We start from the raw sequence: 27,863 nt of genomic DNA, 5'->3' as shown, positions 1-27,863 counted from the left end.
GATTTTTTTAGATCATTCTAAAGCATGGCTTTTTTATTGAGGATTTGGCAGGCGGCTATTGGCAGAAGAGACCCTGGATCCCTATTCAAGCAGCTCTTTGCTTGTGTCATCCTTGTGAACAGTCACTTCAACAAAGCACAAGCAGTCTTTCTTCTCCCCCGTTGCTGTTGCAATCGCTTCCGTTAGCTCCTATTCGGTGCGAACCTGAGACCCAAAAAGGAACGAAAAAACACATACATTAGGTCATAATTTACTTTTCCAACTCAACATAGTCCAACAAAGCAAGTCCAATGCTATTTCTCTAAGTTTGTACCCTAAAAGATGAATACGAATATAGAAGTTTAAATAACGCAGCAAACGCAAGATTAAATAATTATCGATGTCATCGAAATCACTAAAACAATGAAAAATATGAAGTCTTACCTCATGTGAAGCTTCTGAAACATCAATTTCGTGTTTCATTCATCAAAACAATTTTTCTCAATCAACATGTTTGTAGTTTCATTGGTTAGGGTTTTGTTCAACAATGGAGGATGAGAGGGTTTTGATAGTTGAGAAGATAAATAATACGCTAAAAGTGATTTGGGGTGTATTTAACCTAATAAGGTCAAAATTGTCATTGCATAATGGGGTAAATAAGTCATTTAATATTAAATTTTAGTATGGGGTACATGTGACAGCCCGTCCCTAATTTTAAGAATTTTTAAAGTTTTAATAAAGGATTTTACAAAAATGCCCTTTGGAGGTACGTGCATTATTCGAGGTTAATCACCATGTCGTGCCATCTAAGATTTGTTTTCTTGACATATCCCCGTAGTACTCGTCGTTACGGACGCGTGGGCGCAGACGGTTCGTGATTTGGAGTTATATCGAAGAAGTTATTAACGTTTGAAATTTGGGATTTTAAGGAATTATAATTTTAGTAAAATATAGAAATTCTTTTATGAAAATGGACGGCCCAGATTTAATGGAATTTGAAATGGATGGCTGAGATGAGGGAAAGGTTTTTGGTGTGTGTATGTGTATGAGAAGAAGAACAAGAAAACAGAAAAAACAAGGAAGAGACTGGGCAGAAATGCCCAATCGGAGAAGAAGAAGATGAGAGCGAATCAGAGGAAGAGAGAGGAAGAAACTGACCAACCAGGGGAAGGAAAGGAGGGAAAGGAGGGTGAGTGGTGCACGGGGGAACAGGAGGAACGGGTCACCCTTGACCCGCGCGACCCAAGCTTCCAAATCGGCGGGTTTTCGCCATTTTCGTCCAAGTTTCCGACGAATTGAATCAAGGTACCACTCCCAATCAACATCTAGACATTCCCTCTTCACGTTTCACCCCAAGAATCATTGAATTTCATGGTGATTTCGCGAAGAACACCCCTACGGGTGCCGCGACCTTTTTGTTTAAATTCATCAAATATTGAAATGTTTTCTTGAAATTACTAACACCATTAGCATTCCTTTAGGACCTAGAACAAAGCCCAAGAGGTAATTGAGGCGTTGGAACAAGTTTGAAGGTCGAATTGGAAACACCCAATTCTAGGGTTCTTCACGGTTATGGTGAAATTGAAGCACTTCCAGGCCAAATTGGCCTTGGCCACAGGTATGAAAGTTGTTCGACTCATTGAGATCTTCAAATCTACAAATTTTGGTAATTTTTGGAAATAGTTGAATTTTCCGGCGAGCCGGGGCGGCCAACCGCCACCCGCGGCGGCCCACGCGGCGGCGCGTGGCCAATGGCTCGCCAATGTCATTATTAGCATGTGTTTGAGGTTCTAGGTTCAGTTTTGATAATTGATGGACGTAAATTGAATAATTGAACCTAAGTTGGTTACGATTCGTGGTTAGGTGAAAATGTGAATTGACGATCCGACCGTTGGATGGTAATGAAATTTTAGGATGTTGTCCTAGAGGTATATTGTGGACCTCTGGAAGTTACGGATTTGAAATCTGAGTTGCAGATCATCCGGATCGAACTACGTAGTGACGTGTCTTATATAAGTTATGTATTCGATCGGCAGGATTTCTGAGGTTGGATTTGATTATTGTTCTAGGCACTGATCATCACGACGCCTTGATGTACGGTGCTAAGGAGTTGTTGGGCGAACTCCAGGTGAGTGGGCAGTTTTGTTTTCGTATTACCTATATACTACTGTTTTTCCCAGAAAAATGTTTTTATATGAAAATATGTTTTGAACATGCCATGCCTAGAATTATTTGAAAATCATGAATTGGTTTATGAATTATATGATTGATATATGATGCATACATATTGCATGGTGCTGTGGAGGCAAAGGCAAGTCAGGTGAGTTCATTTATGCATTGAATTGGTTGATATCGATATAATTTGAGCTCGTAATCTGCACCCTAGGTGTTAGTGCTTATATTATTCACCACACCGCACGCTCGCCTTGGATCCAAGTAGGTGGATGTCGTACAGACCGTGTGAGGGTTCCGACATGCCAGTCGTACAGACCATTAGAGGGGTTCCGACTGGTGGGCGACATTAGATATGCGCGCTGATGATTGATGTGAGAAGCACTAGAGCGTATCTTTACACCTTTCAGCGTACAGACTACCTTACGTAGTTCTGTGTGATGTGCAGAGTAGGGCCGTATAGGTCACTGTGGTGACTCCGGCTGAGGGGATTATTGAGCTATTGAATTGATCGTACAGGACCAACTGCAGGGTCTCCGATTGATTCCCTATTTCCACCTGATTATAATTTGATTTATGGCATGACATCTTTTCTTGAAAAAAAAAAAAAATGTTAAAGATTTGAGATTTGAGTTTTGAGATTATAAATGGTTTTATATATATATATATACTATTTTCTGGGAAAGTATACAGATTTTACGGTGAGGGGTTAGAAATGTTTTAAATGAAAGGTTTTCGAAACACTTTGTTTTACTGACCCACTCAAATTTGTTTTTCGCCCCTCCAGGTTTAAGTTAGCAGAGCTTTGGTGGCCACGAGGAACCCAACGGCGTTCTGACAGAATTCACAAAAGTAGGACTCACCCTCGGGGGTTTCCATTTAGTAATTGTATTTTTAAGAGCTTCCGAACTGTGTAAATGGTTACGTCACTCTCACGTGACGGCCAGCACGCCCTCCTTCGGGACGGGGTGTGTCAGTTGGTATCAGAGCCTAGGTTGCAATCCTGGACATCTTTAGAATTTCCTAGTGTCTTCTGTCAGAACTTTACTGCCTCGTTGTGAGCCACGTCGTTTAGATGAGCTTAGTTTCCCTAATTTAGCAGTTTGGGGGGAAACTATTGTTATTGTGATTCAGTCTATTATCTAAGGAACTTTTGAAGACTGGTTATAAGTTGAATTTGAATCACTTTATGGAAATTATGAACCTGAGGGATCAGAGTGTTGGCTTACTCACTTGGAAAAGACGTTTTGGGTTATGCAAGTCAAAGGAATCTTTCTTCTGACAGGTGGGTCGAGACGACTACCTGGTAGTGGGTTATGAATTTATATCCTGGTGGAAACAGGAGTATTATTCGTTGTCACCGGAGGAAACAGCCGATTGAGAATTGTTTAAAGAATTGTTAAAGAAAAGATTTATTCCTCCGGCATATTATGATGGTAGTAAGTAAGAGTTTGCAAATGTGAATCAAGGAAGATGACGGCAAATGAGTATTATAGAAAGTTTTTAGACTTGCCTCGTTTCCATTCGGATATTATTGCTAAGTTGGTTGAGGGTTATGTTGTTTTAGGCTGGATAATAAGAAGAAGTGGCGCTCTTTGGCAATCACTATCCAATGTACTATTTACCAAGAATTTACAAGATGTCGTTGAGAATTGAGGACTCTGAGAACATGATCAGCGAGAGTAAAGAAGAATAAGAAAAGAATGGTGATTAGAGGAAAGACGATAAGGTTAAAAATCCGTTATATCAAGGACATCGAAAGACTCAGAGCTTCAAAAGAAGTGAAGTTAGAACTAATTCTTCCAGCTGAGATTTTAATGCCACTGGTCAGAGGCGAAGGGATAGATTTATTGGTGATCCCAGATCTCAGAGACAAGGTGACTCGAGTAAAGGAAATGTATCTTTGTACGTAGGTACAATATTAGGCACTTTGGAGAGTGTGGGAATCAGTGAATGTGTTCATGTGGTTGGATAAGGCATAACGGTATGAATTGTCCCTGGGATCAGTTGTTACCCAGCAGTCTTCTTTGACATATTATTTGGAAAATTGAGGAGTAAGCTGTACATGTCATTCTAGCTGACTTCGGCTGATATATTTCTTATTATGGACGATGTTGCTAAAGAGAGTAATGTTGGAGCACGATCGAGGCGTATTTATGTACTTCTAATGAAGAACAAGATGTTAATGGTACACCTTCAGGGTGTCCAGTGATGGTGGAAGAAGTAGTTATGCCAGTGAATCTTATCCTGTTAGGCATTGTGGATTTTGATGTGACTTTAAGCACAGATTGGCTAGGTTATAATCATGCCAATATGGATTATCAAAGGTTACCTTTGTGATTGAGCAAAGTGGATTGAGTTAGGCCGTTATTTATGCTGTGAGAACAAAGAGATTGTTATCGAAAGGCTGCCAAGGATACTCAGCTCGTGTGGTGCTAATTGATGTTGATCCTAATAGTATGGAAGATGTAAAGATGGTTAGACATTTTCCTGGTGTATTCCCAGATGACTGACCTAGATTGCCGCCAGGCAGAGATGTGGGTTTCACTGTTGAATTGTCTCTAGGTGCAAATCTTATGTTAGAGATTGGTTCAGGTTGAGTTAAAAGTTCCATTCAATTTAATACATCACATTGGAAAAGCTCCGGTTTATTTGTGAGGAAGAAAGTGGACATTAAGGCTAGGCATTGATATTAGGTAATTGAATCGGGTAACGATTGAGAGCCGTTATCCATTGTTGTGTATTGATGATTATTTGATCAGCTCTAAGGCGCCTGGGTACTTTCTGAGATTGACTAGAGGTCTGAATAATATTAGTTGAAGATTAACAGTGAGAATATTCATAAGACTGAATTCAGGACTCGTTATGGTCATTTCAAGTTAGTGATGCCATACGGAGTGACGAATGCACCTGCTACTTTTATGAGTTTACTGAAGGAAGTATTCCAGTGATATCTAGATCGATTTGTTGTTGTTGCCATTGATGAGATTGATAAGATTAGAGCGGAGCATGCTAGATATTTTAAATTGGTGTTGTAAAGATTGAGGGAACGTCGATATATGCTAAGTTTAGCAAATGCTAATGTTGGATAAATCGAGTGACATTTTTGAGACATGTTATTTCTACTTAAAATATTCAAGTGGATTCTTAAAAAGGTAGCAGTGATTGAGAACTTGGAACAATTGCGAAACGTCACTGAGATTCAGAGTTTCTTGGCTTAGCAGGTTATTATTGATAGTTCGTTCAAGATTTTTCAATCATTGCTTTGCCCTTGGCGAGATTGATGAGAAAAGAGGTTAAGTTTGAGTGGGAAGAAAAATTGTGAGTAGAGCTTCAGCAAGTAAAGTATTCCCTCACTCATGCATCTGTTTTCGCACTCCCAGACGATAGTGGTAATTATGTGGTCTATAGTGATACTTTTTTTTTATGTTCTTGGATGCGTGTTGATGCAGCATGGTAGGATGATTGCCTATGCTTCATGGCCATTGAGATCTCATGAGATGAATTACCCTACTTGTGAATTGGAATTGGCGGCTATCATTCTTACTTTAAAGTTATGGAGACATTATATTATTGGTGAGAAATGCAAGATTTTAATGAATCATAAGAGTCTCCAATATATGTTTACGCGGAGAGATATTAATCTTAGGCAACAAAGGTGGATTGAGTTGCTTAGTGATTATGATTGTGCGACTAGGGTGGTCGAGCTAATGTTGTTGCTGATGCATTTAGTAGGAAGACCCCAGCGAGAATTAATGCTTGGTACGCTTGCTATGTTCATCTTCTTGTGAATTTGAGATCTACTGGAGTAAAGTTGGGTATCGAAAATCGAGAAGAAGCCTTACTTGCTAATTTCCAAGTTGGACCCATTTGGTAGATCGTACTCGAGACTCTAGCGTTTGACTAAGAAATTCAAGAATTTATTTAAAGCAATGAATAACGGGAAAAAGAAAGACCTTAGAGTTAGAGAATCAGATGGCAAGCTTATGCAAGAGAACAAAGTGTTTATGCCCAATGGTATGGAATTAAAGAAAGCAATTTTGACGATGTACATTGTTCCACTTCTACAATGCATCCCGGAAGTACTAAGATTTATCATACCATTCGTTCATGTACTATTGACGGGCATGAAAAGAGGAATGGCGAAGTATGTTAGTAGGCGTATCATCAATCATCAGGTTAAAGCAGAAAGAAATAAGTCTTTTGGAATAATGTAGTCATTTACAATTCCACGGCGGAAATGGGAGAATATTACTACGGATTTCGTGGACAAGCTTCCTCGTATACAAAATAGTTAGGTTGGAGTTTGAATAATAATTGATCGACTGGTGACGTCAGCGTGTGTTACTTCAATATGAGAACATCAACCTTTCCAGATAAGCGCAACAGTTATTTATTTGTTTTATGGAAAAAGAAATTTGGGATCTGTAAACTTCTTGGGTATGTTGGTCCCTTCAGTTGGTTCCCTAGAGTAACGCCATAAGGCCGTGGAAAGCTGTGTCTTGTGTTTCGAAATTGTTAGAATTGTGGACGGATGATATTCAAGGCCCTGAGTTAGTAGAGGAGACTATTCAGAATATTCAAGTAATTAAGTCTAACCTGGAAGTGAGCCAGGATCGGCTGAAGGGCCTAGCAGACAATCATGCCACTGACCGGATGTATATGTATGTGATCGAATGAGTTTGAAATTATCACATTGGAAAAGTATGATTCGTTTTAAAAAGAAAAACAAGTAAGTCCTAGATACATCAGACCATATGTGATCATCGATCGAGTAAGTGAAGTTACGGACAGGCTTGAGTTGCCTCCAGAGTCGACGAAAGGGCACGATATGTTTCACGTTTCGATACTTCGACATTAAACCTCATATCCTTCACGAGTGATACCTCCTCAACCTTTGGAAGTCAATCTGGATTTGACGTATGATGATGAGCCAGTGCCTATCTTGTATTAGAAAGATGATGTACTGAAAAATAAGACTATGAGTTTGGTGAAAATTTATGGAGGAATCTTTCAGTGGAAGAAACTACTTGAAAGTCAGAGAATCGAATGAGAGAGATGTGTTTCAGGCTGTTTCATGGATATTGATGGATTGTAAAGATTGTATAAATTTCGAGGACGAAATTTCTTTAAGGTGGGTAGATTGTGACAGCCCGTCCCTAATTTTAAGAATTTTTAAAGTTTTAATAAAGGATTTTACAAAAATGCCCTTTGGAGGTACGTGCATTATTCGAGGTTAATCACCATGTCGTGCCATCTAAGATTTGTTTTCTTGACATATCCCCGTAGTACTCGTCGTTACGGACGCGTGGGCGCAGACGGTTCGTGATTTGGAGTTATATCGAAGAAGTTATTAATGTTTGAAATTTGGGATTTTAAGGAATTATAATTTTAGTAAAATATAGAAATTCTTTTATGAAAATGGACGGCCCAGATTTAATGGAATTTGAAATGGATGGCTGAGATGAGGGAAAGGTTTTTGGTGTGTGTATGTGTATGAGAAGAAGAACAAGAAAACAGAAAAAACAAGGAAGAGACTGGGCAGAAATGCCCAATCGGAGAAGAAGAAGATGAGAGCGAATCAGAGGAAGAGAGAGGAAGAAACTGACCAACCAGGGGAAGGAAAGGAGGGAAAGGAGGGTGAGTGGTGCACGGGGGAACAGGAGGAACGGGTCACCCTTGACCCGCGCGACCCAAGCTTCCAAATCGGCGGGTTTTCGCCATTTTCGTCCAATTTTCCGACGAATTGAATCAAGGTACCACTCCCAATCAACATCTAGACATTCCCTCTTCACGTTTCACCCCAAGAATCATTGAATTTCATGGTGATTTCGCGAAGAACACCCCTACGGGTGCCGCGACCTTTTTGTTTAAATTCATCAAATTTTGAAATGTTTTCTTGAAATTACTAACACCATTAGCATTCCTTTAGGACCTAGAACAAAGCCCAAGAGGTAATTGAGGCGTTGGAACAAGTTTGAAGGTCGAATTGGAAACACCCAATTCTAGGGTTCTTCACGGTTTTGGTGAAATTGAAGCACTTCCAGGCCAAATTGGCCTTGGCCACAGGTATGAAAGTTGTTCGACTCATTGAGATCTTCAAATCTGCAAATTTAGGTAATTTTTGGAAATAGTTGAATTTTCCGGCGAGCCGGGGCGGCCAACCGCCACCCGCGGCGGCCCACGCGGCGGCGCGTGGCCAATGGCTCGCCAATGTCATTATTAGCATGTGTTTGAGGTTCTAGGTTCAGTTTTGATAATTGATGGACGTAAATTGAATAATTGAACCTAAGTTGGTTACGATTCGTGGTTAGGTGAAAATGTGAATTGACGATCCGACCGTTGGATGGTAATGAAATTTTAGGATGTTGTCCTAGAGGTATATTGTGGACCTCTGGAAGTTACGGATTTGAAATCTGAGTTGCAGATCATCCGGATCGAACTACGTAGTGACGTGTCTTATATAAGTTATGTATTCGATCGGCAGGATTTCTGAGGTTGGATTTGATTATTGTTCTAGGCACTGATCATCACGACGCCTTGATGTACGGTGCTAAGGAGTTGTTGGGCGAACTCCAGGTGAGTGGGCAGTTTTGTTTTCGTATTACCTATATACTACTGTTTTTCCTAGAAAAATGTTTTTATATGAAAATATGTTTTGAACATGCCATGCCTAGAATTATTTGAAAATCATGAATTGGTTTATGAATTATATGATTGATATATGATGCATACATATTGCATGGTGCTGTGGAGGCAAAGGCAAGTCAGGTGAGTTCATTTATGCATTGAATTGGTTGATATCGATATAATTTGAGCTCGTAATCTGCACCCTAGGTGTTAGTGCTTATATTATTCACCACACCGCACGCTCGCCTTGGATCCAAGTAGGTGGATGTCGTACAGACTGTGTGAGGGTTCCGACATGCCAGTCGTACAGACCATTAGAGGGGTTCCGACTGGTGGGTGACATTAGATATGCGCGCTGATGATTGATGTGAGAAGCACTAGAGCGTATCTTTACACCTTTCAGCGTACAGACTACCTTACGTAGTTCCGTGTGATGTGCAGAATAGGGCCGTATAGGTCACTGTGGTGACTCCGGCTGAGGGGATTATTGAGCTATTGAATTGATCGTACAGGACCAACTGCAGGGTCTCCGATTGATTCCCTATTTCCACCTGATTATAATTTGATTTATGGCATGACATCTTTTCTTGAAAAAATAAAAAAAAAATGTTAAAGATTTGAGATTTGAGTTTTGAGATTATAAATGGTTTTATATATATATATACTATTTTCTGGGAAAGTATACAGATTTTACGGTGAGGGGTTAGAAATGTTTTAAATGAAAGGTTTTCGAAACACTTTGTTTTACTGACCCACTCAAATTTGTTTTTCGCCCCTCCAGGTTTAAGTTAGCAGAGCTTTGGTGGCCACGAGGAACCCAACGACGTTCTGACAGAATTCACAAAAGTAGGACTCACCCTCGGGGGTTTCCATTTAGTAATTGTATTTTTAAGAGCTTCCGAACTGTGTAAATGGTTACGTCACTCTCACGTGACGGCCAGCACGCCCTCCTTCGGGACGGGGTGTGTCAGTACATTCAACATTTTGTGAGGTGTTAATATGACACAATATATATAAGTTTTAACTATTTAATTAAAAATATCTTAAATTCGATTATCGTGAATTTGAATCACTCTAGCATATTATGAGTAGACTTGGCAATTCCTGACACGACCCGATAACCCGACACGACACGAAATTAACAGGTGTTTGGGTCGACACGATAACGAATCAGGTCGTTATCGGGTAACCCAATAAGCACCTGTTAACATAACGGGTTGATTCGGATATACACGTGGGTAACACGATACACGATAAGCAGAATATTAATTTTATAATTTTATAACCCTAAAAAAAATACTATAATAATTATATATATATATATATATTAATTTAACAATTTTATACCCCTAAAAACTATAATAAATATATATATATATTAATTAACTATAATAATTATACCCCCAAAATATTAACTATAATAATTATATATATATATATTAAATTTTAAATTAAAATTTATAAAAACTATAATAATTATTAATTAATATGCATCCATTAATTCCATAATTCCATTCCATTCCTACCGCACCCTTTGAAGAAAAATGGAGGGAAAATGAAAATTATAAGAAAAGCTGAAAATGAAACAAAAAAAAAGAGAGGGAAGAATGGGTAGGCTGCTGCCCTTTGAAGAAAAAGAAGGAAGGGAAAAATGAAAATTATAAGAAAAGCTGAAAAGGAAACAAAAAAGAGAGGGAAAAATGAAAATTAATAAAAGTGGTGAGAAATTTTTTTTTTTTTTATGTTATTAACTTTTTATCACACATATGACATATCCCACTATTTTTATAATGACACGTGATGTACTACTCCGTGTACCGGTCAATTATACGTACAAAATAAATAGATTTAAATCTACTTAATATATATATATACCATTGAACTTGATGGGATACGGAACTTGTTTTTATATGCTTCGAGATCGTATCAGCAAAAAATCGCAAAAAACAAACATTCAGATATCAAGTAACCGAACAAAACTTTTCGATGGTTATAAAACGAAAAATCACGATTTAAAGGTTATTTTAACTCCGATTTTGATTATTTTTTATAGCTACACTCATTAATCCTACATGAATACAATGAATGAATTCGATCTTCACTTTAAAATATTTACACTAGTGGATACCACAAAATCTTATGTATACTTAATGAAAGTATGAATAAACTCTTAAGTATTAGTGAATCTATTGTTTTGATGAGATACTCATTCTACGAAATTAGTTTCAATGATTCAACTGTCAAAAATGTTTGTATATACTTCGAGATCGCATACGCCAAAAATTACAAAAAACAAACATTCAGAGATAAAGTAACGGGACAAAACTTTTCGACGGTTATAAACGAAAAATCACGATTTAACGGTTATTTTAACTCCGATTTTGATGATTTTTTACAGCTACACTCCTTGACCCTAAATGAATATAATGAATGAATTCAATCTTCAATTTAAAATATTTACACTAGTGGATACCACAAAATCTTATGTTATACTTAATGAAAGTATGAATAAACTCTTAAGTATTAGTGAATCTATTGTTTTGATGGGATACTCATTCTACGAAACTAGTTTCAATGATCCAACTGTCAAATATGTTTGTATATACTTCGAGATCGCATACGCCAAAAATTGCAAAAAACGAACATTCAGAGATAAAGTAACGGGACAAAACTTTTCGACGGTTATAAAAAGAAAAATCACGATTTAACGGTCATTTTAACTCCGATTTTGATGATTTTTTTACAGCTACACTCCTTGACCCTATATGAATGAATTCGATCTTCAATTTAAAATATTTACACTAGTGGATACAAAAAAATCTTATGTTATACTTAATGAAAGTATGAATAAACTTTTAATTGTTAGTGAATCTATTGTTTTGATAAGATACACGCATTCTACGAAGCTAGTTTCAACGATCCAACCGTCAAACATGTTTGTATATACTTCGAGATCGCATACGCCAAAAATTGCAAAAAACAAACATTCAAAGATTAAGTAATGGGACAAAACTTTTCGACGGTTATAAAACGAAAAATCACGATTTAACGGTTATTTTAACTCCGATTTTGATGATTTTTTTACAGCTATAGTCCTTGACCCTATATGAATACAAAGAATGAATTCGATCTTCAATTTAAAATATTTACACTAGTGGATATCATAAAATCTTATGTTATACTTAATAAAAGTATGAATAAACTATAATACTTATATATATTAATTTAACAATTTTATACCCCTAAAAATTATAATAATTATATAATATAATTATATATATATTAAATTAAATTTAAAAAATTGATGACCATTGGATCGGCTGAGATCAAGCCAAAGATCCAATACAATTTCATGATGATCGATGTAAATCGAGGATTTTGTAAATTGAGGTTTAAACTTTTGAGAAAGACTTCACAACCTTGAAAACAAAAAATTTTTCATTTTGCATATCCTTGCACATTTAATATTTGTAATAGATTAGTAGTGTATGTATTATTTTTTTATTAAGCACTTATTTTTTAGTGTAGATGTAGTACTTAAACGACAAATTTGTTTTAATGTTTATGTGGCAATGTGTGGTATGTGCAAATTTAAGAAAAAAAAATATTTTTCTTAACGGGTCATAACGGATCATAATGGGTCGGGTCACTTTACCCGTTAAGATAACAAGTGTTACACAAAAATAACATGAACACAACAGACACGACCTGTTTGCCAGGCCTAATTACGAGACATGCTCATCTTGTGCTCTGGCTAGAGCTGAATCTGGAGTGGGACCCGCACGTTGAAAGTTCAACCAGCAAATGCGAAAAACGCGACTTATAGCCGTTAGACCTCGCTTTCTCAGCCGTCTATGGCAGGGACAGACTGACAGTAAGCAAGAAAGCTCGGCCTCAATCTGAAAAATGGCGGATTTCTCCTTCTACCTCTCCGATACCGACGAATCAGCTGTGGACGACCTCATCTCCCAAGCCCAAGACCTCTGCGTTCTCGAGCAAGTTTCCGCCATCAACTGCTCCGGCTTCACCGACTCTCTCCTCCCCACTGAACTTGAATCCCGCTTCCGCAAACTCAAATCCTTCCCAGAGAGCTCCGCCTCCCGCCCGCCACAGTTAACCACCGGTTCAGCTCGGCGCAATTCGGTTGAAGGTAAGACAGACCCTGTTTCTGATGCTGCCATTTTCTCGCCTTCCAAACAGAACCCAGATGAGAAATTGGGGTCAAATCTCAAATCTGATCCCTCAGAATTTTCAGTAGCGAAATCGAAATACAACCCAGGTGGGAAAAGGGGTTCAAAGGCGAAATTGAAAAGTGGTTCAGTCTCATCCCCTTCAAATTCCTCCAATTCTTCTCCGGAAAGTGCAATTTTCTCGCCATCCAAACAGAACCCAGATAAGAAGCAGCGTTCTACGCCCAAACCGAAATCTCGGTCGTTTGATTCTCCGCCGGATTCTTCTAATTCGTTGACGGACTCCCCTTCGCCCCCGAGGAAATCGGGTTGCTTGTGGTGTTCCCCGAAGACAAAGAGGGCTTCTCACACAAAGAGTAAAGAAAAAGGGGCAATTGACTTCGGGGCTGGTCTGAATTTCAGCGACGATGATGGGCTTTTATCGGATTTGGGCAGTTTTTCGAAGAAAGAGCAGGCGAGGAAGCTGAAGAAGGCGATGAAGGAGGAGGAGAAGATTTGCAGAGAGGCTGAGAAAATTGTCAAGTGGGCTAAGCAGGCGTCGGCAAGGATGAGTGCAGCTGCCATTGAAGATGAACTTGGTGATGATTAGAGCGACGTAATTTCTCGGAATTCGGATTTTCGTAGAAAATAAGTTAGTATGTTTCCTTTGTATGAGTAAGTTCAATCTTAATTTCGTATATATAGAAAGATATATGGTGTATAAGTTATAATGTTTTGTTTCATCAATTTGTCGGAATGGTAGGAGTCCTATAATTCCAAATAATTTATGGGATTCACTCTGCTTGTGAGTTGTGGCATGATTTTATAGTGAGCCAGATATCCCATTGCACACAGGGAAATGATTTTTCGTTTCTGGGGCGTTGCCTTGTTGGATCTCCGGCGTCTGCAGGGAAGCTGGTTCGTGGTGGATGGTTGGTGCTCCGGCGGCGGCAGAGGAAACTGGCTGCTGGGGTTTGTTTTGTGTTTTTCCGTTTTGGGCTCTTGTTGCTATGGGGGTCCATGCCCTTGTTGCGTGCTTCAATTGTAAATGAAGTTAATGAACCTCCGTCTCTTTGTATAATTTGGATTCCATACATTCATGATTTGAATGTAAAGCAGTCGGATTACTTGTCCCTCGATCTATTAGTGAGCTATCTCTCCACTGATTGTGAAAGATGTTCCACTAGACGTCAACCTACTTTAGGTGATATTTTACACTAATTTATACAGAAGGGAAAGGATGGTATGAACCGATGAAACAATAGGTTGAAGAGAAAAAAACTCTACCTACCAAGGCCATGCGCCACTTGCAAATGAGAGGCAAGTATAAGTTCAAAGAGAATTTCCACCATTTTACTCCAATTTAAAAAAAAAAAATATTGGGACAATAAACTTTGCATTAACTTTGTAAATAAATTTACAGGACACAATGGTTTGAATATTAAATCTCATCGATTGTCAGAAAAGCAGAAACAAGGAGATCTGAATAGACAGAATACATAAGAGTTGAGCCCATCAGTTCTGTAATAAGTAATCATATGATTTACCCTTTAACTCATTTTGTTTCATTCCGATCAAATCATCAAGAAAATGTGTCGTCATCTATCCAATGCGGTATAATCCAGTAATAACATTAATTATTCAATAATATATAATTGGATTATTAATTTTTCACAACCTGTTCATCGACCTGCAGTCTTTTTACATCTCTAAAACCGCTGTGCATGTTGATCTTCCAATCATAATGTCGTAATTGAATTTTGTTCAACAACGTCTATAAATACTTGTTGCAACACCAACGCTTTCGTCATTCCATCTCCAATCGAAACCAAACCAAACCAAACCAAACCGATAGGGTGGCATTACCCACTTCTGCTAGCAATATGAATCATTTTCCACTTGCCCTACTTGCATTTTTCATTTTGCTCACCCAAGCCAATAGCCACGGTTTCACTGCTGATCTCATACACCGCGACTCTCCCCTCTCTCCCTGGTACAATTCATCCGTGTCTCATTACGATCGCTTGCACGATGCCTTTTGTCGTTCTGTCACACGTGCCAATCGCTTCGTCAAGCCAATAATCACCTCATCTTCGTCGTTGTCGTCATCAGCAGATATCCAGTCCAGAATAATATCAAGTAATGGAGAATACCTAATGAACGTATCAATTGGGACCCCGCCAGTTGAAGTCCTCGGAATAGCCGACACTGGCAGCGATCTCATTTGGACTCAATGCAAGCCATGCAAACAATGCTTCAACCAAAAACCTCCTCTCTTCGATCCCAAGAAATCGTCGACCTACCGCTCCATCCCCTGTCAGTCCAATTCATGTACTTATCTCGAAGAAGCCGCCTGCGGCACCCAAGACTACGAACACGAAACATGTGACTATAGCTATCGTTACGGCGACCGCTCTTTCACTAGAGGGACTCTAGCTGTTGAGACCTTCACCATTGGATCAACTACCGGTCGTCCAGTTTCGCTTCCGAAAATTCTCTTCGGTTGTGGGCATCAAAATGGTGGTACATTTGACGAGTCCGGTTCTGGCTTGATTGGCCTCGGAGGCGGCCCTCTTTCCCTCGCTTCTCAACTGACTAAATCTACCGGTGGTGGTAAATTTTCCTACTGTTTGGTGCCTCTGGCATCAAATAGTGAGAATCCGAACAATAACTTGGCGAGCAAGATAAGTTTTGGCAGTGCCGGCATTGTCTCGGGTGCTGGTGCTGTTTCAACTCCTCTAGTTGCGAAAGAGCCCGACACTTTCTATTACCTCACACTCGAGGCCATTAGCGTTGGAGAGAAGAGGTTGGCCTACAAAACCAAATCACCGAACTGCGAAGATAGTCCTGCTGTTGCTGTTGCTGGCAATGAGGGTAACATTATCATCGACTCAGGTACTACTTTGACATTCCTTCCACCTGGATTTTATGACGATTTGGTATCGGCGTTGGAGGTTGCCATTAACGCAGAGAGGGTTAGTGATCCGAGGGGGATTCTGAGCCTTTGTTTTCGAAGCGAAGGCGATGACATTGGTGTTCCCGTTATAACTGCGCACTTCAAGGGTGCGGATGTGAAGATGCAGGCAGTAAACACATTTGCTAGAATGGAGGAAGATTTGGTTTGCCTGACAATGATACCGTCCAGTGACGTTGCAATATTTGGGAACTTGGCTCAAATCAACTTCTTGGTGGGTTATGATCTTGAGGACAGAACTGTGTCGTTTAAGCCGGCTGATTGCACCAAGCATTGATTAACAAATTAGTTTAGTTCTTTTAAGTTTCTCATCATCTGAATAATAATAAAATATGTTCTGGTGAACTTTCTTTTTTATGCTTAGAACTGCTGCAAAAGCATATAATTATCAACTTAATTAAGATTTTATTGAATTCCAATTTAACTGATCAGTAATAAATACAAGATTCAGTTAACTTTTTTTTTCAGGTATCAATGATAAAAATGCAAAAAAAAATGAAAAGCCAAATCTAATCTTTCAAACGCGAACTCAAAAGTCCAACATGTTCTTTTCATTGTCAATTTTGTTTTAACTGATACATTCTTCAATTTCGTATCGGTCTAGTCGGCCAAAATGAGATTTCTTCGCCTTGTGTTTGTTTGACCGACAAATTCGTTGGGCAAATTTCAGTGCGGGAAATTTTGCCCAACGAAAATAACAAATTGTTGAGCAAAAACACTTTGCCAGACTGATTTGCCGACGACACTTTCGTCGAGCAAAAGTGCATTGACCAACTTTGTTCAGCAAACCTGACATGTCCAACCAAACTATTTCATTGGGCAAAGTTTTATTTTATTGAAAAAAAAAATAATCTATTTAAGCCGGCGAAAGCTTCGTCGCGTAAGCTTTTTAGCAATCCTGCATGACTGATTATCAGTTCTTCGTGATCTCGAAGGCGTAGTAGCTGGTTGGAAGTGTTTCCTTCAATTTTGTTTAGATGCTGCCTGTTTTTCCTTTTCAAAGACAATCCTGCATGATTGATTTTTTTTTTTTATATCTCCTGGTGTAGTATGAGTGAATCCACATTTGATTAGTCTCTCTTCTTCCACATCAAATTCTTATTCGATGCAGTTCTAATATGATCATTAGACAAGTTATTCCTTCCATCTACGTCTCAATACATGCCTTTCTTCATTATCCAAACTTTCTGTTGCCTATTCCATATTTTGATCACCTAATTTATTTTCAATCGTATGACATCCTTCTTTTCGTGTACCGTAGGACCTCACAAGAAGAAGTGGACTGGTGATGCATTTGAGTGTGTTGATGTACAAAATCAGTGAGACTTTGAAATAATATAAAGTGTCGAGTTTGTGACCTTCGCTCGGTTGCTCCGGTCACCTAGTGGGATGCTTATTTTTTTCTCGATGGTGACCAAGTGAGATGTTCTTTAAACCCAAGGTCCCTTGAACAAATGGTATTGTTGTTAAGCATCTGTTGCAGCCCCTTTTAATTATTAAAATAAATGCATTATGTTGTATGCCTATTTAACTGAGCTATTCTAAGGGAATAGAGAGAGGGAGGCCGGCGGTAGTGAGAGAGAGAATAAAGAGATTTAATTGTAAGGTGTGTGTTGTATCACCCCCATTGTGCCTTTATTTATAGTAGTATGATAGGTAAAATCCTTACCCTTTTAGGATTACAACTCTAATAGGAATTAGACTACTAAAGGGATTATAAAAGATATCCCTAGATACACTAGGATTTGCACAATCACATTCCTATTCTAAATATGGCTGCAACCCTCCCCCTTGAGTGTGTAAATACTTAAACAAAACATCGCATCAGATCTTCAGCAGATAAGGTAGAATAGTTGATGAAGTCGGCGGCACAACGGGCGAATGCGAGTCTCAAATATAAAGAAAGTATGCATTGGTAGTAAAACTCACAAAACCTTCCTATAGTAAAACCCAAGGCATGGGGAAAACCCATAGACTAAGGAGAAAAGTGAGAAGTATGCATAATGTCTAAAACAAAGGTCAAACAGGACGAAAGTAGTGAACTCAACGAAGTATGATCATCCCAGGATGGGTGCCTCATCAAAACCTCTTTAGGTAGCAAAAACCCAATGGAAAAAATGCTCCTAATCCTAGGAAAAAGAGTACATTAAGATCAAGTGAGTATGCTTCAGGATACTCCCCATGAGTAAGACATAACTTCAAAATAAGAGTACTACAAGCGATTCAACTTAGATAATTTACGCATGCCGATTCCTTGGACAAGCTTCTGAAAAGTAGACTTCGGCAGTAACTTGGTGAAGAGATCGGCCAGGTTGTCCTGGGAACGAATTTGATTGACTTCAATGTTCTCATGCTGTTGTTGCTGGTGAGAATAAAAGAACTTTGGCGTTATGTGTTTGGTGTTGTCTCCCTTAATGTATCCATTATTTAACTGCTTGATACATGCTGCATTGTCTTCAAAGATAGTCGTAGGAAGGTCAACGACGAAAGTAAGACCACTAGTGCTTCGAATATGTTCCATGACTGCTCTCAACCAAAAGCACTCACGCGATGCTTCATGTAGGGCGAGAATCTCAGCATGGTTCGAAGAAGTCGCAACTAGCGTTTGCTTGGTAAACCTCCAAGATATAACGGTGTCTCCAATAGTAAAGACATAGCCCATTTGAGAACGTGTCCTATGGGTCAGACAAATATCCAGCATCTGCGTAACCAACAAGGCGAGAATCAATTCGAGAACCAAAGGGAGTGGCAACACTAGAAGATTTACAGGTATAGAACAAGCCCTAATCCGTCGTACACTTGAGGTAGTAAAAAATGTCTTTAACACCATTTCAGTGCCTACGTGTGGGCGTATTGTTGTATCTAGCCAAAAGATTAACAGCTGTTTGGACCCTATTTTACATCATCGGCCCGTGTAATCGAGACCATTGAGTAAGCATGGTTCTTGACAATCGGATAAGAAAGTTAAATAATTTTGTTATTGTTAAGAGATAATAGTATGATTTTCAATCATAATAATTATCTTTTAATAAATTATCTTGATTGTCTTGTACTTAGAAGCAAGCAGAACAGTCCAATTTAATTTGGATTTGTTAGCAGTGTACCATGTGGATTAGAGCAGCTCCCCCTAGGACTCTTATCACGTGGCATAGCCTAGGATTTGATGATCTTGGATAATGATGAGATAAGAAGCCTAGGTAGGCTAGGCCTTTTTACATGGTGATGGATGTTGTCAGATGAGTTTAAAGGTCATTGATGGAGGTTTTTGATGAGATAAGAAGCCTAAATGGGCTAGGTTTCTAATGTGATGTGATAAAGCCTAGATAGGCTTTATTTTGTTTGAAAAGTCACGAAATCTGAAGGATATGCCTTGGCATTTGACACAGATCAATTTCAGTTCCACAAGTAGAGTTGCAGTTGGACTCTACAAAGTTATCAGGCCGTGTCAAGCAAAAGACAACCACTATAAATACAGAGTCGCATGCTACATTGAGGTCCCCTCCAATTCAACACACAAACTGCCTTGCACAAACTCTCGCTCTACGCGAAACCTCTCAACAACCTTGAGATTTTTATTTTCCTTTTTCACGAACACATCTTCAGTTTGATAAACAACACTGTGAAGGCAACCGGCGAACATCTTCAGTTTGGATAAACAGTACTGTTGCCGTAGAATCAGCCTACCGTGAAGCACCTTCATTTTGGATAAACAGCACTGCGACGAGGCCGACTAATTATCTATCCAAGTCTTGGTCGAGAAGGATTTTCAAATCCTTATTGGCAGATGTCATCTCATCAGCCTTCTAGGCGAAGTGAGGTGTTACCAGGTTACTACATTCGGCACCCTGAGAGCCGAATTTGATATTGAACTTCGCAGAACTAACAGCCTTTGTAGACATCGAAATTTCGGTGAAATAAATGTTGATCAATAATTAAAATCCCAACGTTCATCTGTCACATAAATTTTACACATAGCATGTGACTCAACGAAAAATCGAAAATCATCAGAAAAGTCATCAAATAGGACACGTGTCAACACCTGGCAGAAATGATTTATTTCATCTAATTATTTAAATCCAAAAATCAAGTTTTGGAATTCTATAAATTGGAAGCCAAGGCATTCATTTACAGGAACCAATTCATAACCAATTCACATCACACCAAAATCTTGAAGCTTTGAAACTCCAAAGCTCCCAAGCAAATCCCGAAGGGTCAAGAAAGCTCTCTTCGTTCTTCGTTCTTCGTCAAATCCTCATTCAAGATCAAGCCCCAATGGCCCCCCCTTGAAGAAAGCGTTCATCGTTCATCACATGTTCATCCTAAGATCAAGCCTCAAAGGCCCTTGGATCAACAGCACAATCCACAAATCTAAACATTACGAAGATCAAATCAAAGGCTAAATTTGTAGAAGAGATTGTAACCCCTAAATCATTAATACAAATATTACTTTGTACACATGTTCTTGTCTCTTTCGTTTAAGGAATATTCGTGTTTACAGCCTTGTCTTTAAGCTCTAGAACCCAAAGGTCGAGACGTGTTCCTTCCTCGGCCGCAGTCGCGAGATTTAGAAGTCAGCAGCGCGCCCAACGCAACATCAACAAATTTACTCCCCGGTCGAGCTCGGCCGTTGAGTTGGCATGCCCCGCACACAACCGAAGAACATAGTTAACTTATTAATTATTCAGCCTGCGCGCCACGTAGGGGTGGGTTCGGTTCAAATCGGTTCGATTTTTTGCCAAAATCGAAACCAAACCGAAATTTCGGTTCGGTTCATTTTTTTTTGGTTTTTTTTTATTCGGTTTTTTTTTGTTCGGGTTTTTCCGGTTCGGTTTCGGTTTTTTTTTTTTTTTTTTTCAAAAAAATGAAAAACATTGAAATTTTAAATTTTAACATATCCAACACAATCATAACATAAGCATTCTAACTAGAATCAAAGACAATGAAAATAAACATTTAAAGTTGAACTAAAATCATCAATCAAGTCTTCCAAAGTCCAAACTAACAACCTCACAACACAAAAATCGTACAAATGACTTAGAAAAGTTAAATTGTATGATGTTGTTCAAAGACCAGGGTTGTTTGCTTGTAACTGCATGTTGACAACTTGATTAGTAAAAGTTATGCGTGGGTGGATTTATTTAGTGTGTGTTGGATTCTTTTTCATCACAAATTACCCAAGTAATCTACCCGAAATAAATGTTTATGGATTATGTTACATGTTATATGAGAGTAGATTTGGAAAAGAAAGCTGGGGCAGAAGTAGACAATGCTATGGAGATGGATGTACGTACTTCAGGAGGAGGTTTGGTTCCGAAACCTTATATGGGGGAAAAATAATAGGTTAGGGTTTAGAGTTTTAATAGGCCTTTTTTTAATATTTTGAGCTTAAAGTTTGTCAACACATTGGGTTTAGCACATTTTAACTTACAAATTGGGTTTAGAAAATAATACCCAAAACAAATAATTAAATAAAAAAATAAATTTAATTAATTCGGTTCAGTTCGGTTTGGTTTGGTTTCTAGATCACTAAAACCGAATCGAACCAAAAGAATTCGGTTCGGTTCGGTTTTTTCGTTCGGTTCGATTTTTTCAGTTTCGGTTCTGTTCGGTTTTCAGTTTTTTTCGGTTTTCGGTTTTTTGAACCCACCCCTAGCGCCACGTAGGCTTGGTAGTTTTTAGGGTCAACAACAGCGAAGGAGATGTCGGGTCTAGTGCATTGAGATAAGTACAATAAAGCCCCAATTGCACTTAGGTATGAAACTTCTTCCAAAATCTCTTCTTCATCCTCCTTTGGACAGAATGGATCTCGTTTAGCATCTAGAGTCCGAACAACCATAAGTGTACTCGAAGGCTTCACTTTATTCTCATTAAAACGTCACAACACCTTTTGGGTGTAGTTCAATTGATGTACTAGGATTCCATCCGAACAATGCTCGATCTCTAGGCTGAGGCAATATTAAGTTTTCCCAAGATCTTTCATCTCAAATTCCGATTTCAAGTGTGTGGCAATTTCCTCAAGCTCTATGGGAGTTCCGATGAGGTTCATGTCGTCAACATAAACTGCAAAGATTGCAAATCCAGAATGTGACTTCTTATGAACACGCATAGACATAATTCGTTGTTCACATAACCCTGACTTGTCAAATATTCACTCAGACGGTTATACCACATCCGCCAGGATTGTTTCAATCCGTAGAGTGATATCCTCAATCTAATCGAGAGAGCGTTCCATAGTCTAGAACTATTTGAACCAGTTAATGGAAATCCTTCTAGAACTTTCATGTGTATTTCTGTATCTAGATCCCTATAGAGATACGCGGTTACCACGTCTATAAGCTGCATATTCATTTTTTCATAAACTACCAAACTGATTAGGTAACGAAACATTATAACATCCATTATGGGCGAATACGTATCCTCGTAATCAATCCCAAGGCGCTGAGAGAAGCCTTGCACTACGAGGCGTGCTTTGTATTGCAGTATTTCATTCTTCTCATTACGCTTCCTCACGAAAACCCACTTGTAGCCAACAGGCTTCACATATGGTGGTGTAGGAACAATAGGTTCAAACACTTTACGTTTCGCGAGTGAATTAAGTTCAACCTAGATTGCTTGTTTCCAGTTTGACCAATTCGTTCTACATCAACATTCATCAATGGAACGTGGTTCAATGTCATCGTTAAGCATAATGTCAGTAGCTACTGTGTACACAAATGCATAATCGACGATCATCTCATTCCGATTCCAAACCTCATCTAATACTGCGTAGTGGACCGAAATCTCACGATTCTCGGGATGTTGGTTTGTCTCGACCAAGACATCACCGTAATCTAGAAGAACCTCATGCGTTGGAACAGATGAGTGAACGATGGTCGGATTTAAACTAGGGTCACTAGTTGGTGTCGATTTCCTCTTCCGGGGTTGTGAGTCCTTTGAACCAAGAGGTTTGCCATACTTCAGGGTCGGAGCAGATGATTGGCTAGCAGCCAATGTACCGGACCCCGTGGAATGTGCGACCTCCCTACATTCAGGGATGGTCCGGCCTTCCAGGAAGGATTATGACGTACACATGGTACATCTATCCTTGCAGGTGCGTTTGCAGCGAGTATATGTGATCTTGTCACCTTAGCTAGATCAGTAAAAGCATAAGGCGTGCTTTGAGCAATGCTTGAAGATCTATAATTTGTCGCACCTCAGTTTCAGACTGGGCAATGCAGGGATCTAAATGAGACATAATTATAGCATACCACAACAATTCGCAACGTTCTCCAGTAACGTTAGCATTCTTATCTCCCCTGAATGACGGGAAGACTATCTCATCAAAGGAACAATCCGCAAAACGTGCGGTAAAGAGATCTCCTATCAAGGGTTCTAAATAGCGAACAATTGATGGCAAACCATAACCGACATAGATTCTCATTTTTCTCTAAGGACCCATTTTGGTACGTAGTGGAGACGCTATTGGCACATAAACTGCACACCCAAACACAAGTAAATGCGAAACGTCAGGCTCATATCGAGTAACCAATTGTAACGGTGAATGAGGTTGGGTAGCAATGGGCCTCAGGCGGACCAAGATAGCTGCGTGTAATATTGCATAACGCGAGGCAGATACCGGCAATTTGGTTCTCATAACCAAAGTCCGAACTATCAATTGAAGGCGCTTTATGAAAGCTTCTGCTAGGCCATTTTGGGTGTGAACATGGGATATAGGATGTTCCACATCAATCCCTACTGACATGTAATAATCGTCAAAAGTCTGTGACGTAAACTCTCCAACGTTATCCAGTCGAACTGACTTGATCGGATAATCAAGGTGGTGAACTCTTAGCTTAATAATTTGTACTAGGAGTTTCGTAAATGTAGCATTGCGTGTGGACAATAGGAAAACATGCGACCATCGTGTCAATCCATCAACCAACACCATAAAGTATCTAAATGGTCCGCATGTTGGTTAGATAGGTCCACAAATATCCCCTTGAATCCTTTGAAGAAACTTAGGGGGTTGTGAATAATCTTTGTAATCGAGGGTTGAGTATTCAACTTCCTTAAAGAACACGCTTTGCATGGCGGAAATCTAACATAGGGAGGTAAATGATGCCAATGTGATGTTTTGAGGATACGGCACATCATGTCACATCTAGGATGTCCCATACGATCATGCTAAAGCAACAAAGTTCTTTAGAACTCAGGCACATGGCCAACCACATGGTGGGCTTCTATGCTGCGAATGGTTGTGATGTACAACCCACTCGGGAGACGTTCCAACTCATGCCACAAATGGAAGTGATACAAAGAAATTTAGAACCATTATCTTCAGTGGTTTTAATATGATATTGATTATCTCGAATATCTCTAACACTCAGCAACGTTCTTCCGGAACGTGGAGAATAGAGGGCCTCTTTAATGGTTAAGACTGTACCATTGGACAACATGATACGGGCCTTTCTGTATCCTTCAATCAGGTTGGATAGGCTTGAGAGAGTTGTCAAATGTGCTTTCTTAGGTATAAAGTTAGTAAAATAATGTTGCTCACGCAATATGGTATGCGTGGTAACATTATCAGCCAGACAACTAAGTTCCCCACTAGACATACCTAGAAATAAATTGATTGAATTAGTCACATGCATAAATATAATTCCATTCATTCAATTAAGCAATTCAAGAAATAATATCCATAATTCAAAACAAACCAAAACCAAACAAATTATTCCAAAGACTTAGAAAAATTGTTCAAAATTAAACCATAAACCTAGAAAATAGGGGGGGTTCGGCCACTCATAGTGGGTTCGGCCACTAGGGGTAAAATACCTTAAAATATGTCTAAAATTCATTCATCCATAGGAGCTGATGCCTCTTGAAAATCTGATATCTCCATGAATGTAGTAGCATCTTCCGGATGATCCACATGTGCAAAGTTAGACTCACAACGAGAATGATACTTGGCAATAGCCTCGGGGTTAGCTCTGCATACGTGTGACCAATGATCCTTTGATCTACAGCAGTTGCACATGTCCATTTCAATGGAAACCGGTTGAACAGTAGCTTTTCCCTTGTTCTTGAAGTTTGGGGCCTTAGGGGCAAGTGGTTGGTGCTGCTAGGTCATATTTCCTCCCTTGGGTGGGCCTTGATTCTGTTAACCTTGAGCCCTTTATGGGGCTTGCCGCCTATTGCCACGGCCACGACGGTTCTTGCGTCGTTTGTGGCTGCTATAATTGGTTGTGTGCACTTCAGGCGCGGCGTTCGAGCCAGTTGGTCGTCATCAAAAGCTGGTTCTGCTTTTCAGCAAGAAGTAAAACAGAGATCAAATCTGAAAATTTGGTGAACTTATGTGCCCTATATTGTTGTTGCAGGATAATATTTGTGGCATGGAAGGGCGAATAAGTCTTCTCCAGGAGATCTGATTCGGTGAGTTCCACTTTACAGAACTTCAGTAATTATCAGATTCTACAAACTTCAGAGTTGTATTCATTCACGGACTTCAAGTCTTGAAAGCGAAGATGCTGCCAGTTGTGTCTTGGTTCAGGCAAGTAGATGTCTTTCTGGTGATCGAAACGGTCAGCCAGAGCAAGCCAAAGGGTGTATGCGTCCTTCTCAGCGAGATACTCGGTCTGCAGTGCATCATGGATGTGTCTTCGAATGAAGATTATTGAAGTAGATTTTTGAGCTTCATCGACAGGTTTGTCGTCGATAAGTGCCTCGATGGTGGCTCTAATACCCTTTGCAGTAAGATGGAGCTTCACATCTGGAACCCATTTCAGGTAATTTCTTCCAGATACTTCCAAAGTGGTGAAATCAAGCTTGTTCAAGTTTGGCATGTCCCTAAAACGGAGGGTACAACAAAAACGTGGTTAGTCATGTGGTAATCCATAGACATATATCGTAGAACATTCGAGTTCTATAGACATGTGTCGGGTTTCAAAGGCACTAAATATGAAACTACATGTTCAATTTAGTTTTATGAATGATTAGTTCATAAAGGAGAGGTTCCTGGAAGAACACAGAATGCAATATGTTGATTTAAGTGTAGTGGATTTGAGTTACTTCAGAAACTCAAGTGTGAGAGCTTCGGGACTACAAAAGGATGTCAACGGTTCAAAGTATAGATTAATGGACTACATGTCACTTTTAATTAATTCAATAGATCGGGACCAAATGGGGTTGATCGTGGAAGAAAAATAATGTGGGAGAAGAGCCCTGCAAGTTCGGCTGCAGACTAATTGAGCTTCGGTGAGGGTTGGAGGCCTCGGGCCGAGCTGGTTTGGGGAGCTCGGCAGTAACAGCTGCTGGCATTGGGTCAAAACAGGTGCGAGGCCAACAAAAGCTGGCCATTAGGTTTGTCCGAGGAAGCCCAGTCGAAGCTGGGTTTAGGGTTTTTGGGTCCGAGGCAAATCAAGCCCAGCAACATAAGGCTGCTAACGAGTAGGCCGAGATTGTGGCGAAACCCAATGAGCTACGAGTTGTTGCGGGAGAGCTGAATCATGGGCAAAAAAGGAAGCCCATCAACTTTGGGATGCTGGAGTTAGGCCTAAGGACTCGAGGCAACAGGCCAAAAAGGTTGTAGGTTTTTTTTGTTAGGCTAAGAAACTTCAGGCCGTATAAAGCTAATTAGGCCCAAGGCCTAGGGTCCGGGACAGCACAACAAAGCCCAAAGGGTTGCTGCCGTGAGGTCCAAGGTGTCAAATAACATCGTGCCATGACATGTTCCATGCAACTGAGCTTCAGGCCAGCGGCGGTGGTTCGATGTAGCAAATGTGCCACACAGTTCCCAATTATTTTTTTTTTCGACATCCCTAAGGTTTGAAAAACCCTAATTGCTTCTAATTTATTTATATGCTTTGACTCACAAATTCCACATAGCAATATAATTGTGTAATGCATGAAACATTTACAATATATATATATGGAAGGAAAATATAAACCATAAAGGGGTTCATGCATCATGGGGAATGCTTTCATGCTTCGTGGATGTTTCAAATATCTTCCTTTGTTTTAAGCGTACCTAATTGGCAGAAAGCAAATAAGAGCCTTTGAATTTTGTAGAAGATAGCCTCCTACGATCCGTTAGTTTCTTAGCTTCTGGCAAGAGCGTGCTAATAATGTGTTGTAGGCCTATTTAACTGAGCTATTCTAAGGAAATAGAGAGAGGGAGGCCGGCGGTAGTGAGAGAGAGACTAGAGAGATTTAATTGTGAGGTGTGTGTTGTATCATCCTCATTGTGCCTTTATTTATAGTAGTAGGATAGGTAAAATTCTTACCCTTTTAGGATTACAACTCTAATAGGAAAGACTACTAAAGGGAATATAAAAGATATCTCTATATACATTAGGATTTACAGAATCACATTCCTATTCTAAATATGACTGCCAACACATTAAGGTTTTTTCCATTGTTCTTTTTTTTCTTTTTCATTTAGTTGTGTGTTCTTTTTTCCTTTTGGCTGTCATTAAACAGGTTTAAATTCATAAGGTCTATCACTTAATACTACGGTCTAGTGGTATTCCTCTTCAAAGGTCTTAGATTCGATTCTCGCCAGAGATGAATTTAAACCAAACCATATTAGTGCTAGCCTATTGTGAGGCTAAGCCCACCCTTCTTACTCAAATACATCTCTATTCGATATATTATTTTGGTTTATAAACGTTTGATGCACATTTTTGCATGTTAATAGTTTTTCAACGTTTCCTATAGATACGTGACAAGAATTGATTGGCCGGTTACGCTACTCAAACTATAATTGGACGCATGAGAAATCTCTCCTGCGGTATAGGCAGTGGGAAGCATTCCATGTTTGTCGGAACCCCATCCCTAGAATATTTATTTACAGCAAACACGAAATTGACCCGTCGATTGGCAATCCAGCGCAAACAGAATAGGCATTGCAAATCGTATTAGGGCAAAACATTTAAATCAAGATCAAGGCAGATTAAGAAATAAAA

At 39.4% G+C, this 27,863-nt stretch overlaps 2 protein-coding genes and 1 long non-coding RNA gene across 6 annotated transcripts; all 3 read left to right on the top strand.

The window, feature by feature from the left end:
• Window positions 1-902: 902 nt before the first annotated feature.
• LOC139193169 (uncharacterized) lies at window positions 903-9,781 on the top strand. Of its 3 annotated transcripts, none has more exons than XR_011577569.1 (7): window positions 903-1,284; window positions 1,461-1,597; window positions 2,049-2,107; window positions 2,939-7,907; window positions 8,084-8,220; window positions 8,672-8,730; window positions 9,563-9,781. It is a non-coding gene; the product is annotated as an uncharacterized lncRNA (long non-coding RNA). The 3 variants fall into 3 exon arrangements; XR_011577570.1 differs by having other exon boundaries at window positions 8,639-8,730; XR_011577571.1 differs by having other exon boundaries at window positions 2,016-2,107.
• A 2,570-nt stretch (window positions 9,782-12,351) lies between these two features.
• Window positions 12,352-14,083, top strand: LOC114822077 (uncharacterized). Of its 2 annotated transcripts, none has more exons than XM_070815531.1 (2): window positions 12,352-13,602; window positions 13,806-14,083. In XM_070815531.1, the coding sequence occupies exon 1, from the start codon at window positions 12,688-12,690 to the stop codon at window positions 13,558-13,560; it is 873 nt and encodes a 290-aa protein (XP_070671632.1). In that variant the 5' UTR covers window positions 12,352-12,687; the 3' UTR covers window positions 13,561-13,602; window positions 13,806-14,083. The 2 variants fall into 2 exon arrangements, with proteins under 2 accessions (XP_070671632.1, XP_070671631.1); XM_070815530.1 differs by having other exon boundaries at window positions 13,780-14,083.
• A 750-nt stretch (window positions 14,084-14,833) lies between these two features.
• Window positions 14,834-16,201, top strand: LOC103436987 (aspartic proteinase CDR1-like). Its single transcript, XM_008375454.2, has one exon. It carries the CDS (start codon window positions 14,834-14,836, stop codon window positions 16,199-16,201), a length of 1,368 nt encoding a protein of 455 aa, XP_008373676.2.
• The last annotated feature ends 11,662 nt before the right edge of the window (window positions 16,202-27,863 follow it).

Source organism: Malus domestica, chromosome 16 (assembly GCF_042453785.1).
Source record: "Malus domestica chromosome 16, GDT2T_hap1".
Classification (NCBI taxonomy): domain Eukaryota; kingdom Viridiplantae; phylum Streptophyta; class Magnoliopsida; order Rosales; family Rosaceae; genus Malus; species Malus domestica.
This window is presented reverse-complemented; position numbering and strand designations above follow the sequence as displayed.